Source organism: Marmota marmota, unplaced genomic scaffold (genome assembly GCF_001458135.2).
Source record: "Marmota marmota marmota unplaced genomic scaffold, marMar, whole genome shotgun sequence".
Taxonomy (NCBI): Eukaryota; Metazoa; Chordata; class Mammalia; order Rodentia; family Sciuridae; genus Marmota; species Marmota marmota.
Window position 1 is genome coordinate 16,807,914 of NW_026000174.1, and position 14,767 is coordinate 16,822,680.

General features: G+C 36.2%; 1 protein-coding gene across 1 annotated transcript; it reads left to right on the top strand.

Moving 5' to 3' along the window:
* The first annotated feature begins 12,956 nt into the window (after positions 1–12,956).
* On the top strand, positions 12,957–13,901 carry LOC107157023 (olfactory receptor 51F2-like). Its single transcript, XM_015503261.1, has one exon. The coding sequence runs from the start codon at positions 12,957–12,959 to the stop codon at positions 13,899–13,901; it is 945 nt and encodes a 314-aa protein (XP_015358747.1).
* Positions 13,902–14,767: the final 866 nt, after the last annotated feature.

A 14,767-nucleotide genomic window follows, 5' to 3' on the forward strand; every position in this document is an offset into this window, starting at 1 on the left:
GACAAAGCAGGAATTTTCAGAGGTGAAGTGATTAGGTTGTGAGAGTCTTAACTGAGTCAGTGGATTAATCCACTAACATGGATTAATTGAGTGGTAACTGTGGGAAGGTGGAGGTAATTGGAGGATGTGGGTCACTAGGGGTTTATATTTTGTCCCTGGTGAGGGGAGATCTCTCTGCTTCCTAAATGCCATGTGATGAGCTGCTTTCCTCCTCCATACCCTTCTGCCATGATGTTCTGCCTCATCTTGGGTTCAGAGCAATGAAGTCAGCAGTCTGTGGTCTGAGACCTCTGAAATTACTCACACCAAATAAACTTTTCCCCTGCTAAAATTGTTATTGTCAGGTTTTTGGTCAGAGTGATGAAAAACTAACTTATATTAAAAAAATATATTAAAACATATATTAAAAAACACTTATATTCCAAACATCTTGGTAAATACTAGAGATTTAAAAAAAAAAAAGAATACAACATACCTCTTACTGTCCAGGGTTTTAGTGTTAAATATGATCAACTAATGAGTATATGTTAACCAATGACAGGGCTCTCTTAGAGGCATAAAGCAAGTGCTTGATGAATACCATGGGTCAAAATCTCAGCCCACAACTTAGGGGCACAGAAAATATTGTTTTATTTAATTTTTCTTGATTTGATCTATTTTCTATTTTGAAGTTCCAATCCCTTAGGTAGAAGAAAATTAATCATAATAATGCAGGGTTCTCCCAAATTATTGTGTTCAGTTTTTGAGAATGTTGTATTGTACCAAGGATTTGCTGTTATTTGGCCAGAGATGTCATCTGATATGAGGTAACTTTTGATCTCTGTGTTAGTCAGCTTTGCATCACTTTGCCCCAAAGAAGAACAGCTTGGCTCATGGCTTCAGAGGTCTCAGCTCATAATTGCCAGCTCCACTGCTCTGGGCCTGAGGTGGGGCCAAACTTCAGGTAGAAGTGTGGCCAAGGAAATCTGCTCAGCTCATGATAGCCAGGAAGGACAGAGAAGGAGATGGAGAGAGATAGGGACAAGGAGCGGGAAGAAGGGGCCAGGGAGAAGATAAATCCTGCCAGGGCATGCCCCCAGTGACTAGCTTCAACTAGGTCCCACTTTCCAGAGGTCTATCCAATTATCAATGGATTACTATATTAATTGATGAGGTCACAGCCCTCATGATCCAATCATTACCTAAAAATCTCCCTTTGAACTTTGCTGCACTGGGGCCCAAGACTTCAATATAAGCTTTTTTAGATCCAAACCATAACACCCTCATTAGTCTTTAGTAAATTGTACCCATAGATTGCTATGTATTATTTAGCTATCATTTTTATTTCTGGCCTTTTTAAATCCTCAGACATTTCCAGCATTTCTACACCCCTCTTGGGCCTGGGAATCTTTGAGTCACACTTGATTTCTGTCTGTTACATCCTGTGTCCAATCTATCGGCAAGTCTTGTCAGCCTCCTGGAAAATACAATAAGAATTTGATCATTCTTCATGATGTACAAAATTTCCACCTTTATCAAGTAAAAAATTTTCTCTTATTCATGTAATTTCAGTAGTTTCCTTATTTTGTTTCCATTCTGATCTCATTTGCCTCACACTAAGTCTGTTGCACTGAATATATAGTACAAAAAAATGTCTTGCCCTGAGGTATTTTATTCTTTACAAAGTAACAAAAAAGAAACAATATCAATCATATTTTATTGTGTATTTTATGTCCAAGTTACTATGCTGAGAGTTTGTGGTAGGCAAAATTATTAGATAGGCAAAAATATTTATTGTTTATTGGAGCAAAATGCTGAGACTCAATAAGATTTATTGCAAGTCCCTACAGCACAGTTTTCTTGTGTTGAATTCTGTCCTTCCTGTTTGGATTACTAAGTTTGGGAAACATTACTTTGAAGTCCAATGAAGTCACAGACTATGATGTGTTTTCCAGATTCAATGGTATTATATTGACATATCCAAGATGTCCACATCCTGAACCTGGAATATGTTAACTTATATGGAAAAAGGGACTTCATAGATGTGATTAAAATTAAAGACTTCAAGATTAGTTGGAGAGATTAGTTGGGCTGTGTGTTTCTTCATTCTAGACACATGAATCCTTAAAATTGGAGAACCAGAGAGATGTCAGTGTGAGAAGGACTTGATTCACTGCTGCTAGATTTGGAAATGGCAAAAGGAGGCCACAAGTCAAGAAATGTGGATAATCTCCAAAAAGACAAATGACAAAGGATTTGTCATTTGTCAATTTTCCCTAGATCCTCTATAAATAAATGAAAATTGCTGGTACCTTGATTTTAGCTCAGTGAGATCCATATCAATTTCTGACCTATACAACTCTAAGATCAATTTGATAGGAAAAATCCACTGTTAGTTTGATTTATGCAGTATCCAAGAATTAGAGAGTTTAAGTAACTTACTTAGGTCTCTCAGTGAGTGGCATAACCAGTATTCAAAGCCTCAGATATTGGACAGCCTTTCAATATTCAAAATTCATTGTTTAAAGTCTTCATATGATGTCCATTCAGCAATACTTCCAAATTTAAGTCACTTAAACTCAATAGCATGCATGTATGCTTATGTGGCAGATTGGATGTTAACAGTCATCACTTATGTATGCTTAAACTTTTTACATAATGGATTTTTTTTCTCCACTATTGTGTCTCCAGACAGTATATTTCTTGAGATCTTTGAAAAACTCTCCTCTGGCAGGTTGGGCAAATTCTACCACCCATCTCAGAAACTATTTGAGAATGGTCTCATTTATTCTTTCCCCAGATTAAAGGATATTATTCTTCTCTCAGAGCAATTGTAAGAATAGTAGTTGTATGTATATTCTGTTTTGATCTTTGCACATGTACACAAAACTGGTGTGTATATTGGTCAAAGTACTCATACCTACCTACATTGGTCCATATTCTTCAAATTATGGCCTTTTATTTGCAGATAAATGGATGGAATTGGAGAATATCATGCTAAGCAAAATAAACCAATACCCAAATCCAAAGGCCAAACGTTTTCTCTGATACGTGGATGCTGATCCATAATGGGGGGGGTGTGCAAGGAAAAAATGGAGGACCTTTGGGCAGAGGGGAGTGATGGGAGGGGAAGTGGTATGAGGAAGAAGTATGGTGAAATGAGTTGGACATTGTTGCCCCATGTACACGTATGATTTATTAGTGGTGTGATTTTGTGTCATGTACAAGCAAAGACATGAAAAGTTTTGCTCCATTTGTGTACAACGAGTCTAACTGCATTCTACTGTCATGTATAACTAATTAGAACAAATAATTTAAAAAATGGCCTTTAAAATTGGGGATGAATCTTAGATTATAGAATGCTTGCCTTGCATGCACAAAGCCTTGAGTTCAGTCCCCATCAGTCCAGCAATATATGTGTGTATATGTGTGTGTGTGTATGTGTATATACATACATATATATGATATATAAGATACAATAAATATATAAATATATTTATATATAATATACACAATATATATCAATATAATATATATATATATTTTGTTATCCTACTTTCCTGTCAGCTTAGCAAAACTATCACTGGCAATTTTATTACACTAGGAGTCTAAGCACAATGTTTCTCAAAAAATTACATAAAGACATTTGTTATTAATATGTCAATATCTATATATTGAATCTGGAAAACACATCATAGTCTATGACATTATTGGACTTCAGAGTAATGTTTCCCAAACTTGGTAATCCAACCAGAAAGGGCAGAATTTGACACAAGAAAACTGTGTTGTAAGGACTTGCAATAAATCTTATTTAGTGTCAGCATTTTGCTGCAGTATACAGCAAAATATTTTTGCCTATCCAATCAGCAAATAGTTTTAAAAACTTAGTGTTGTGTTGCTGTGCTATGGTGGACTAAGTATTATTTTACAATATTTGCATAAACTTTATGGAAGTAGAGTTTCCAGCATATTATTGTCTTAAAATGTTCATAAGTTTCCATTTCTAAAAATTTATTGAAAGGAAAATAACAGAGTGAGTCCACATTTTATGCACAGGAACATTTATTGCAGTATTATTTTTACACTAGTAAAAAATATGGGTTAAAAATTATCAATGATATGGAATACATAAGGTATATTTATTTTGTCCTGGGAAGTTGTTTGACCTTTGAATTCATGTATGTAGCTGCTTCTGTGAATAGTTATGCCAGATGAGAAAACTGGAAGGCAGGTTTTAGGTCTGAGTCTTTCAAGGCAGCAAATGGTGCAGGTTCAGAAAGAAAGTGATACAGGAGAAAGAAACCTGAGACAAATCAGGAAATCTGGGGTTAATGTATGCAAATTGTAGAAATAAACTTAAAAGCAAGAAAACAATGGCAACAGCAACAAAAACTGATTTCTGTATCAAAAATTGTATGTAAAATATATTAAGACCCCACATCACCTACTGGCCCTTCATGGTCTGAGGAAAGCCCCATCACCTCTCTAAAGCCACTTTCGCTTCTTTTCTTGGCTTCATCCATGTTGAATTATGAGCAGTTTCCTGCCCTAATGATTTGGCTGACACTGACCATTCAATGTCAGTCAGAAATATAGCTCATACTTAACCTCTTCCTATGAACTTCTGGTAGCTCTTCCTGTTAGTCTTGTCTATTCCATTCATCTCTTTTCCCATCAATGTCTTATACATGCTGTTATCAGAGTTTTTGATTATTTAGCATTACAAAAATATTATATACACATTTCATATCTGATATTGAATAAGATATTGAAGGTATAATGGTGAACACAATAGACATCACCCCAGATATTACAGAATTTGAAGTCTAGTAGGGGATATAAATAAATACATGGGAAATTGCAATACTATGTTAACACTTAAAAGAGAAATATTAAAAGAAATCTTTTCTATTAAAGGATCAACAACATTGGCATCACTTGAAAGCTTATTAGAAATATTTAAAAAATCAATCTTCTGAATCATAATATACATTTTTATAAGATACCAAGGGTGTTAACACTGAGAACATTCATTTTTTATGGCCTCTGCCTGTGTATCCACTGTTCATTATTGCCTTGTAATAAATGACTTAATTCCCTGGGGTTTACACTGAAAACAATCTTGGGGTTCTGCTGTTTCCCATCTCCTGCAGCTGTGTTCATGGACCAATACTCCTTAGAATGTAGTCCTTAGCATAGCAGGATTTTCAGTTTTATATCCCTGTAATAGTTTGGTCATCTCCTTTTGCTTCTGTGTCTTAAAAGGGTATGTTGAAATTGTGTATTTCCCCATAGAGTCTCACGTACTTTGTGGCAAGTTCATCCCAAACTGAAAATGTTTCCCCAACTGTTGAAATGCTTTCTGGGGAAGGTTGTTTTTATTAGTCCAGAAGTTACCTTAAAAAGAATGTTTTCTTAGGTTCTTGGTGAAATCCTCTGGGGGAAAAAAAAACTTTGTAGACTTTCCCAGGAATCTGGAATCTTGTAAGAAGAAAATAAATAAATAAATAAAAATAGGTCAATGAAGGTATCTGCTCTGTGATAACTCTAACGGAAATAGTTTCTTCATTCCCTTTTTTCATATAGCAGGTCTTTGTCAAGTAATGCCATCATGACAGTTTCTTGTGCCAAGAAGCACATTTAATTAGTTATTCTTGAACTTATCAGCCAGTCAAGCTCACTACTAAGCGTCCAAGGCTAAATTAATGGACACAGCCTGAGACTCAATTTTGAGTGTCCACAAAAACTCGAAGGTTAATAAAAACTGTCCACAAAACATGGTTAACTCAGACTGGGGAAGGATATAGCTCAGTTGGTAGAGTGCTTGCCTTGCAGGCACAGGACCTGGGTTCAATCCCCAGCACTGCAAAACAAACAGGGTTAATTCTCCACTGCAGTGTTACCTGTAGTTATAGAAGTTTGGGTCCAGCTATCAGAACAAACTCATAACTCTGTAAATTGGCAAGAGACACAGAGGGACTCACAAAATATAGTAGTAGTCTTGCCTTAATTATTTCCTCTTAAATTGTTTTCTTTGTCTATGCACAGGAGGGCAGCCACTCCAAGATATTCAGAACACCAAGGGAGGCCTTAGGCTCTGAACCAGATAACCATTGCACTGGTTTCAGAGAATATAGTTACTCAGCGACTCCCTTTCTATATGAGTGTCTTATGATTGCTGTAAATCTGGCAAATGACAGCTGAACAAAATCATGGATGATCCATTAATATTTCTTTAAACATTCCTTTTCTCTGGCCCTATGCAAAGCTTTGTCCCACAACTGTTTGTGAGTGACACTGTTCTCGAAAGAGACCTGAAATTGTAGCTCATCTTCAGGATTTCCCATGGAGAAGTTAGAGTGAAGCTAGACTGAAAAGAAATTGCTTTTTTACAATCTATCATTTGGAACACAAAGGGTTAGCAGGACACAGCTGTACAGAGTTCTCTCCTGAGAATTTGTTTTTCTACTGGGCAAATGACTCTCACCAAATAGCTTCTGAGTTCCTTATAAAGCTATGTTTCTTAAATCTGATAGTACTTCCATTCCTGGATTTTTTCCCTATGGGTTTCTGGCGAAAGAGAGCCACTTCAGTGACAGTGTCAGGGGGTAGGGCCAATCAGGGACTGATCCCCCAGCTTTAGTCTAGAAGGACCGTTCTACCGGTGAGTTTGGGAGGTTGACATAATCTCTCTCTCTCTTTCTCTCTCTCTCTCAAACATTATCTGGTGCCTGTGATGACCCTTCAAAGAGCAGGGGCCAGTCTGGGCATGGTGGCACATGCCTCTAAACCCAGCTACTGGGGAAGCTGAGGAAGGAAGATCAAAAATTTGAGGATAGCGTAGGCAACTTCATGAGACCCTGTCTCAAAATAAAAAAATCAAAAGGTTGGAGATGTAGCTCAGTGGTAAAGCACCCCTGGGTTCAATCCGTAGTACCAAATCATAAATAAAAATTTTACAAAAGCAGAGGGCAGGATAAATGACCTCACAATCTAGACCCAAGAATATCTCTGTGCATGCTGTTGGTTTTTTAGAGCACTGAAGACTAGATAGTTTATAAAAGCAACTTAGAATGGTTCAGAGGAATCCATGAGTATACATTCAATGGATTAATATGTCAATTAAAATGTTTTAATGTTCTAAATAGTCATTGCAAATATAGACTATAATCATAAGTTCATTCATTTTGTGGTTTTTAAATTTTATTTTTTTAGTTAGATGGACACAATACCTTTATTTTATTATTTTTATGTAGTGCTGAGGATTGAACCCAGTGCCTCACATGTGCTAGGCAAGTGCTGTACCACTGAACCACAACCCCAGCCCCTAATTTTGCAGTTTTTAAACATTCAATTCCTTTAAATTAATTCCTTTAAAATAAATAGTATCAAAGCCATGGAATTTAGAGCCAGAACAGAGGTCAATTCCTGGATCTGCCATCATCTTGCTGGGTGAATGAGAAAGTAATATGATTTCTCTGAGCCTTGGTTTTCTTGTCTTAGTCTGTTTCTCATACATAGCATAGAGCTAATAATATCCAATGATGTTATTGGGATAGTGGTATGTATGAAGGCTATTTAGCTATTCCTGGTGTTTCAGTTGCAGATAAATGCAATTCATAGTCCTTGGCTTAAAAGAACATCAATTGGGGAGAAAGAGACATTTAATATATCTAGGAATAGTTATTAGGTATTTGCTTGTTATAGAAGACAAGTGAAGGATGGATTTAAGAATCATAGAACTTTTTAAAAATCTAAATTTTAAAATTTAAATATTCTTCCTTTAAGTTTGCTAAAAGAATTTTCTATGTTACAAGAGCCCTACTATTTCTCTGTGAATATAAGGAATTAATAAAAAAGATACCATGAGAAATGTAGCAGCAGACATTTATAACTTACTTCTTTTGCATAACTGACTTTACACCCATTTAATAACAACTCCCCATCTCCCTTCCTTTATACTTTGGCAAACACCATTCCATACTCTGTTTCTATAAATTTCACTATGCTACTCATAAGTAGAATCATGCAGTATTTGTCCTTCTGTGACTGGCTTATTTCATTTAATATAATGTTCTCCAGGTTCATCCATGTTACAGTATGCATCTGAATTTTATTGTTTTTTAAAGCCGATGTATGTATATACTACATTTTCTTTCTCCATTCACTTGCTGATGGCTATTTAGGTTGTTTCCATATATTGACTATTGTGAAAAATGCTTCAATCAACACAGGAGTACTGGTATCTCTTCAACATACTGATTTCATTGCCTTTGACCATATATTCAGAAGTGGTATTTCTCAAACACATATATGGCACTTATATTTTAAATTTTTTTGATAAAGCTAAATATTGCTTCTAGTAATGGCTGTATGATTTTATATTCACATCAATAGTGTACAAGGATTCTGATTCCTTCATGTCCTTTTGAACATTTGTCTTTTAAAAAAAATAATAGACACCCTCATAGGTATGAAGTGATATCTCCTTATGATTTTGATATACATTTTCATGATTAGTGATGTTGAACATCTTTTCATATACCTGTTGGCCATTTGTATGATTTCTTTGGAGAAATGTCTATTAATGTAATTTTTCCATTTCAATTTTCTTATTTGTCTTTTGCTGTTGAGCTGTATAATTGTTCATATATTTTGAATATTAATTTTAAATGAAATTTCTTAATTTATTTACTGTAATAAAAATAACATTAATCACGAACCTTCTTTTTCATCTTTAAGGTTAAGAGTATATGATTTTAAGTTCCTTTCTTACTTTCCACATCATCTAGAAAAACTTGTTTTTATCACCATGTCCAAATTTAAGCAGATTCCTAGTGTCAAGGATGAATACCAGATTAACAAGAAAATGTCTTCCTTCTAAAAATATGCCAATATGTTGACCTGAATTTCGCATCTGTTTTGAGTGCACTGTATATAAGAAATCACAGTATATACCCGAATATTCAGTGTCTAGGTTTCTCACTATTTGTTAGAAGCAATTCATTCATACAAAAGGTTCATTTAAATGCTACTGTGACCAGCATTTTTCCTGACTCTGAGACCATAGATCTGAGAAAACTGGAGAGCTCCTGTGTTTCCTGGGAGTCATTTTTCACCTTAGTGGCCTTGTCTCTGCAGTCTCATTAGAAGGTACTTCTGCTTTTCTTTAAATGCTACTGTTGTACAGAGTTCTGCACTAAGACCTCTTTTCCTTAAGATTTATTACTCCACAGCATTTTCCCACTGCTGTGATTTCAAGCGGACATTAGTCTGACAACACTTATGCCTCATTATCAGGGCAGAAGTCATTTCTCCTGGGATACAAATGTCGGTACATTTTTCAGTTCTTGGGTAGAAAGTTACAGAAGAAAAAGTGAGCCTTATTTTTTAGTTGAGGTCTAAGGGCTAAGTCCAAACCCAAAGAGTTTGTTTTATTTTGTTTTAGCTCCCAATTAAAAAAAAAAAAAAACTAAAAATTTTGTTGGTGCATTATAATTATACAAATTAGTGGGATTTGTTTTAACACATTCCTACACACACAATACTTGCTAAAGTTTAGATCTTTAATGTTCAAGGCCCGTGTATTAAAGACAGTCTCCAGATTGATGCTGTTGGGAATTGTGGAACCTTTAAGGAGTGGAGCCTAGTAGGAAGTTTTAGGTCACTGGGGGATTGTTCTCAAAGGGAATTGTGGATCCTTGGTCTTTTCCTCTTTCTCTCTAATTCTTAGCGCCCATAAGGTGAAACTTTTGCCCTACCATATGATTCTACCATGATATGCTGCCACAGTCCTAAAGTAATGGAGGTACCCAATCATGTACTGAAACCTCCACAATTGTGAGGCCAAATAAACCTTTCCTCTTTATAAGTTGATTACCTCAAGTATTCTATCACAGTGACAGAAAGTTGACTAACACAGAAAACTGGCATCAGGAGTATATTCATTGCTGATGCAGCTGATGATTTGACAGAGCCTTTGGTATTGGTTTGCTTGATGAATTTAGAAAAATTTGAAGATCAGGCTAGAAAAAAATGTAGAATGTTGTAATCAAAACTTAAGCAGAGATTTTGATGGGGACTCAGAAGTCCAGAATATTGATAGAACTGCAGACAGAAAATGATTGCTGAGATTTCAGATGGAAATGAGGATTCATTGGGAATTGAACTTACAGTCACCAGTATTAGGAGTGGCAAATATTTTGAATGCATTTTATTCTTCTGAAACTTAATGGGAGGCTGAGTTTAAAGTGACCTAATATATTTTGGAGGCTGAGATGGGAGGATCACTTGTACCTAGGAGTTCAAGACCTGCCTGGGCAACATAGCAAAACTCCTGTCTGAAAACAGCAGCAACAACAGCAACAAACACAACACCCGAAGAGAAGTAAAGAAAAATAAAGATAAAACTAAATATGACCTACTTATTTATCTGCCAGATGGAATTTTAAGACAGCATAGTATTCAGGAAGTGGCATGGATCTCACTGTCTGCTTTTAGCCAAATTTATAGTGAGCATTGGAAGCAGAAAGGAACAGAGCAAATGAATTTAGAAACTTTACAGTTTGACCAGAAAAGGAACATATTTAAAGGAGAATTAAATGAGGGTGCAATTGCTGAAGAAATTAGTGCCTTTAAGAAGGAGCCACATGCTTTTCACAAGCATAATAGGGAAGATGCCTTGAGGGTGTTTCCAGAATTAACAAGACTCCATACATCAGAAGTTCAAAAGTATAAAAATGAAAATTTGATTCAAAGACTTTCCAGGGAAAATTCTTTGGAGAATAGAGCTGTGGAGTTCCCTGAGTCCTTAGGGCTGCCTTGAGAAATCTGTGGACAACAAACTCATAGGCCATTGCTGCCATGGTTCACATGGGCCCAGGTACAGCTTGCACGGGTGGCAGATGTTGGCATCATTCATGAGTAGATGATTTTCAGGCAGGCAGATTCCAAGTTACAGGTCATAGAGGTTTCTGATGACATTTCAGAGAAGACTTTGGAGACGAGGAAGTGTGTGGCAGGGTTGGAGTCCCTGAAAGTGGTCCCTGAGAGGATGTGTGGGGCTGCATCAGTGAAGCTGAAGCTGCAATGGAGAACCCAGGAAGGAAGAAATGTCAGGTTTGAAGAATGCCTGCATGCTGCATGCAGAGCTGTCCTAAGAGAGTAGCCATATAGGCTGCTATAGAGGCCATAGAGGCAGGGCACCCCAAGCACTCAGGTATATACATCCTGCTAAAATGTGCTTTGGATACTTTAAGATTTAATGTTTGCCTTGCTGGGTTTCAGTCTTGCTTTGGCTCAATACTTTAGCAGTATTAATTCTGCATATCCATGAACTTGGGAGGTCCTTCCATTTTCTTGTGGCTTCTTCAATTTTTCCCCCCAGTATTTTGTAGTTTTTATTGTAATGTCTTTCACATCCTTAGCTTTATTTTTTTCAGGCTATTGTGAATGAGAAAGTTTTCTTGATTTCTTAACCAATTCATTATTGGTGTATAGCTGTTGTTTTGTTGTATGTTGATTTTCTAAACTGCTACTTTGCTGAATTTATTAGATCTAGCCATCTTCTGGTGGAGCTTTTGCATCTTCTAAGTATAGACATATCATCTGCTGTGATAATTTGACTTCTTTCTTTCCTATTTGTATCCTTTTATTTCCTTGTCTTGCCTAATTGCTCTGGCTAGAATTTCTACTACTATATTGAATAGGAATGTTGAGAGTGGACATGATTGTCTTATGCCTGATTATAGAGAAAATATTTTCAGTTTTCCCCCATTCACTATGATGTTGGCTTTGGATTTGTGATATACAGCATTTATGATGCTGAGGTAAGTATTTTCTATCCCTAGATTCTTCAGTGTTTTTACCATAAATAAGTGCTGAATTTTTTCAGAAGCTTTCTCTACCTTTATTGGGATGACAATGTCAATGTGAATTTTGTCCTTATTTATATTTATATGGTGAATTATATTTATTAGATTTCATGTAATAACTATTTTGGCAATCCTGGGGTAAAACCAACTTCTTAATATGTTGTTGAATATGATTTGCTAAAGTTTTATTAAGGATTTTTGCATATAAGTTCATCAGCAGTGTTGGTCCAGAGTTTCTTTCCTTTTCTTTTTTTTTGATGCACCTTTATCTGGTTTTGGCATAAGGGAATTTATTGGCTTTATAGAATGAATTTAGAAGTGTTCTGTCCCTTTCTATTTCATGGAATAATTTGAAGAGTATCTATAGCCATGTTTATTGCAGCACAATCCAAAATAACCAAACTATGGAATCAACCTAGGTGCCTAACAATGGATGAATGGGTAAAGAAAATGTGGTATATATATACACAATAGAGTTTTATTCAGTCATAGTAAAAGTAAAATTATGCGATTTACAACAAAATGGGTGGAACTAGAGACTAATATGTTAAGTAAAATAAACCAAACTCAGTTGGGCGCAGTGGCACATGCCTATAATCCCAGTGGCTCAGGAGACTGAGGCAGGAGGATCACAAGTTCAAAGCCAGCCTCATCCACTTAGTGAGGCCCTAATCAACTTAGCAAGATCCTTTCTCAAAAAAAAAAAAAATTAAAAAGGGCTGGTGATGTGGCTCAACAGTTAAGTGTCCCTGGGTCCAATCCCTGGTTAAAAAGAAAAACAAAACCAAACCAAACAAACATAAAAACAAAACAAAACAAAAAAACAACAAAAGCCCAACTCAAAAGGTCAAGAGTCCAAAATTATATGTTTTCTGTCATATGTGGAAGTTAGGAAAGAATGTAAAAGAAAGGTGGCTGGGTGGAAATCTCATGATCAAAGGGAGATCAGGAGAGGAAAGGGACCAGGAGATAAAAGTTAAAAGGACATGGTTAACTAATGATCCTGTAATTGTATGGTATGTACCTGACAGTGAGAACATTTTCTTCCCTTTTATTATAGGGTATGGTCCTTTTTCCCAAGGGTATCTGCTTCCTTTGGTCACCATGCCACCCTTCAACCAGAGCATTTTCCATCCTGCTGTCTTCTTCCTTACTGGCATCCCTGGTCTTGAAGCCTCTCACATCTGGATCTCCATCCCATTCTGTTGTCTGTATGCCATTGCCGTCTCTGGGAATGGCATGATCCTATTTGTCATCATTACTGAGTCGAGCCTCCATGAGCCCATGTACTATTTCCTCTCCATGCTGTCCTTCACAGACCTAGGTTTGTGTCTATCCACACTGGTCACCATGCTGGGTATTTTCTGGTTCAATGCTCGAGAAATCAGCTTTGACACCTGCATTAGCCAAATGTTCTTTATTCATGGCTTCACGTTCATGGAGTCCTCGGTACTCCTAGCAATGGCCTTTGACCGCTTCATTGCCATCTGTAACCCTCTGCGCTATTCCATGATCTTGACCAATTCGAGGATCATCAAAGTGGGTGTTGCAATCATTATCAGGGGCACAACAGCCCTAGTGCCTTTGCTCCTGCTCCTTAAGCGTCTGTCTTTCTGCCACAGTCATGTGCTCCACCATTCCTATTGCTTCCACCCTGATGTGATGAAGCTTTCATGCACAGACACAAAGATAAATAGTGCATTTGGCCTGGCCATTGTCATCTCTACCGCTGGTCTGGACTCTGTGTTAATCCTTCTCTCCTACGTTCTGATCATCCGCTCTGTGCTCAGCATTGCATCCGTAGAGGAGCGGAAAAAGGCTTTTGGAACCTGCATCTCCCACATCAGTGCTGTTGCCATCTTCTATATCCCCATGATCAGCTTGTCTCTGGTGCATAGATTTGGGAAGAATGCCCCTCCTATGGTGCACACTCTCATTGCCAATGTTTATCTGCTCATCCCTCCTGTAATGAATCCCATAATCTACAGTGTGAAGACAAAACAAATTCGCAAGGCCGTGCTTAAACTATTTATTCCCAAGGTAGTTTAGGCAAGTTTTAGAGTATCCCACTTTTGATTTTTTCCCTTAACTATGATTTATTATTTGCTAGTGTGAGTTACCACTATACTTTGAAAAAAATCTATAAATTCATGTTTTTTCTCTTCTGATGATAAATTGGTTTACTATTTACACAGTTTTAGATTATGGATTCTTTGAATTCAGGAACTTCATCTTGGGTCCTTCTGACTATGTGATACTCCACCTGGACCAGTATAGGACTATGATTAAAATTGTCTGTAAATATGGACAAATGAATTCATGCTTTATAGGTCCAGACTGTCTCAGTCCTTTTAGAGTGTGTAGCTATTCAAGATATGCCCCATAATATAGATGAATAAGAACAGGATTGCTTTCAGTAATTCCTATAGTTTATTAGTAATGATTATTGTTACCCAAATAAATAATTAATGACTGAGGAATTCATATAAGTGCAATAATTAAGAACAAACATGAAGAAATATTTTCCTAATTCTTATAAGAATCCTTGGAATTACTCTGTAAATGGATTAATATTTTAATTATATAAGTGACTCATCATCTAAATATGTGGCTAAAGGAAAAAATCACTCTGATTTTATCAGTACAACTGTACACATATATTGAATTCTCATACTGTGCCTCATTAATATATAATTATATTAATTATAACATAATTATTACCACTAATCAAAATTTTTAAATGTTTAAGGAGATATAAAGTCTAAACACTGGTTTGAATATTACACATTGTATATTTGTACTGAATTATCACACTATATCTCCAAAATATAGACAATTAAAATAATAATTAATAGGATATAAATGAATCACTGAATTCTATTTAGTTGTGAGGTCTGGAGGTAAGAGACTCAGTT

What these genes read in the sequence shown, in the direction of transcription:
- LOC107157023 (XM_015503261.1), top strand. Translation starts at nt 12,957, where the DNA reads ATGCCACCCTTCAACCAGAGCATTTTCCATCCTGCTGTCTTCTTCCTT.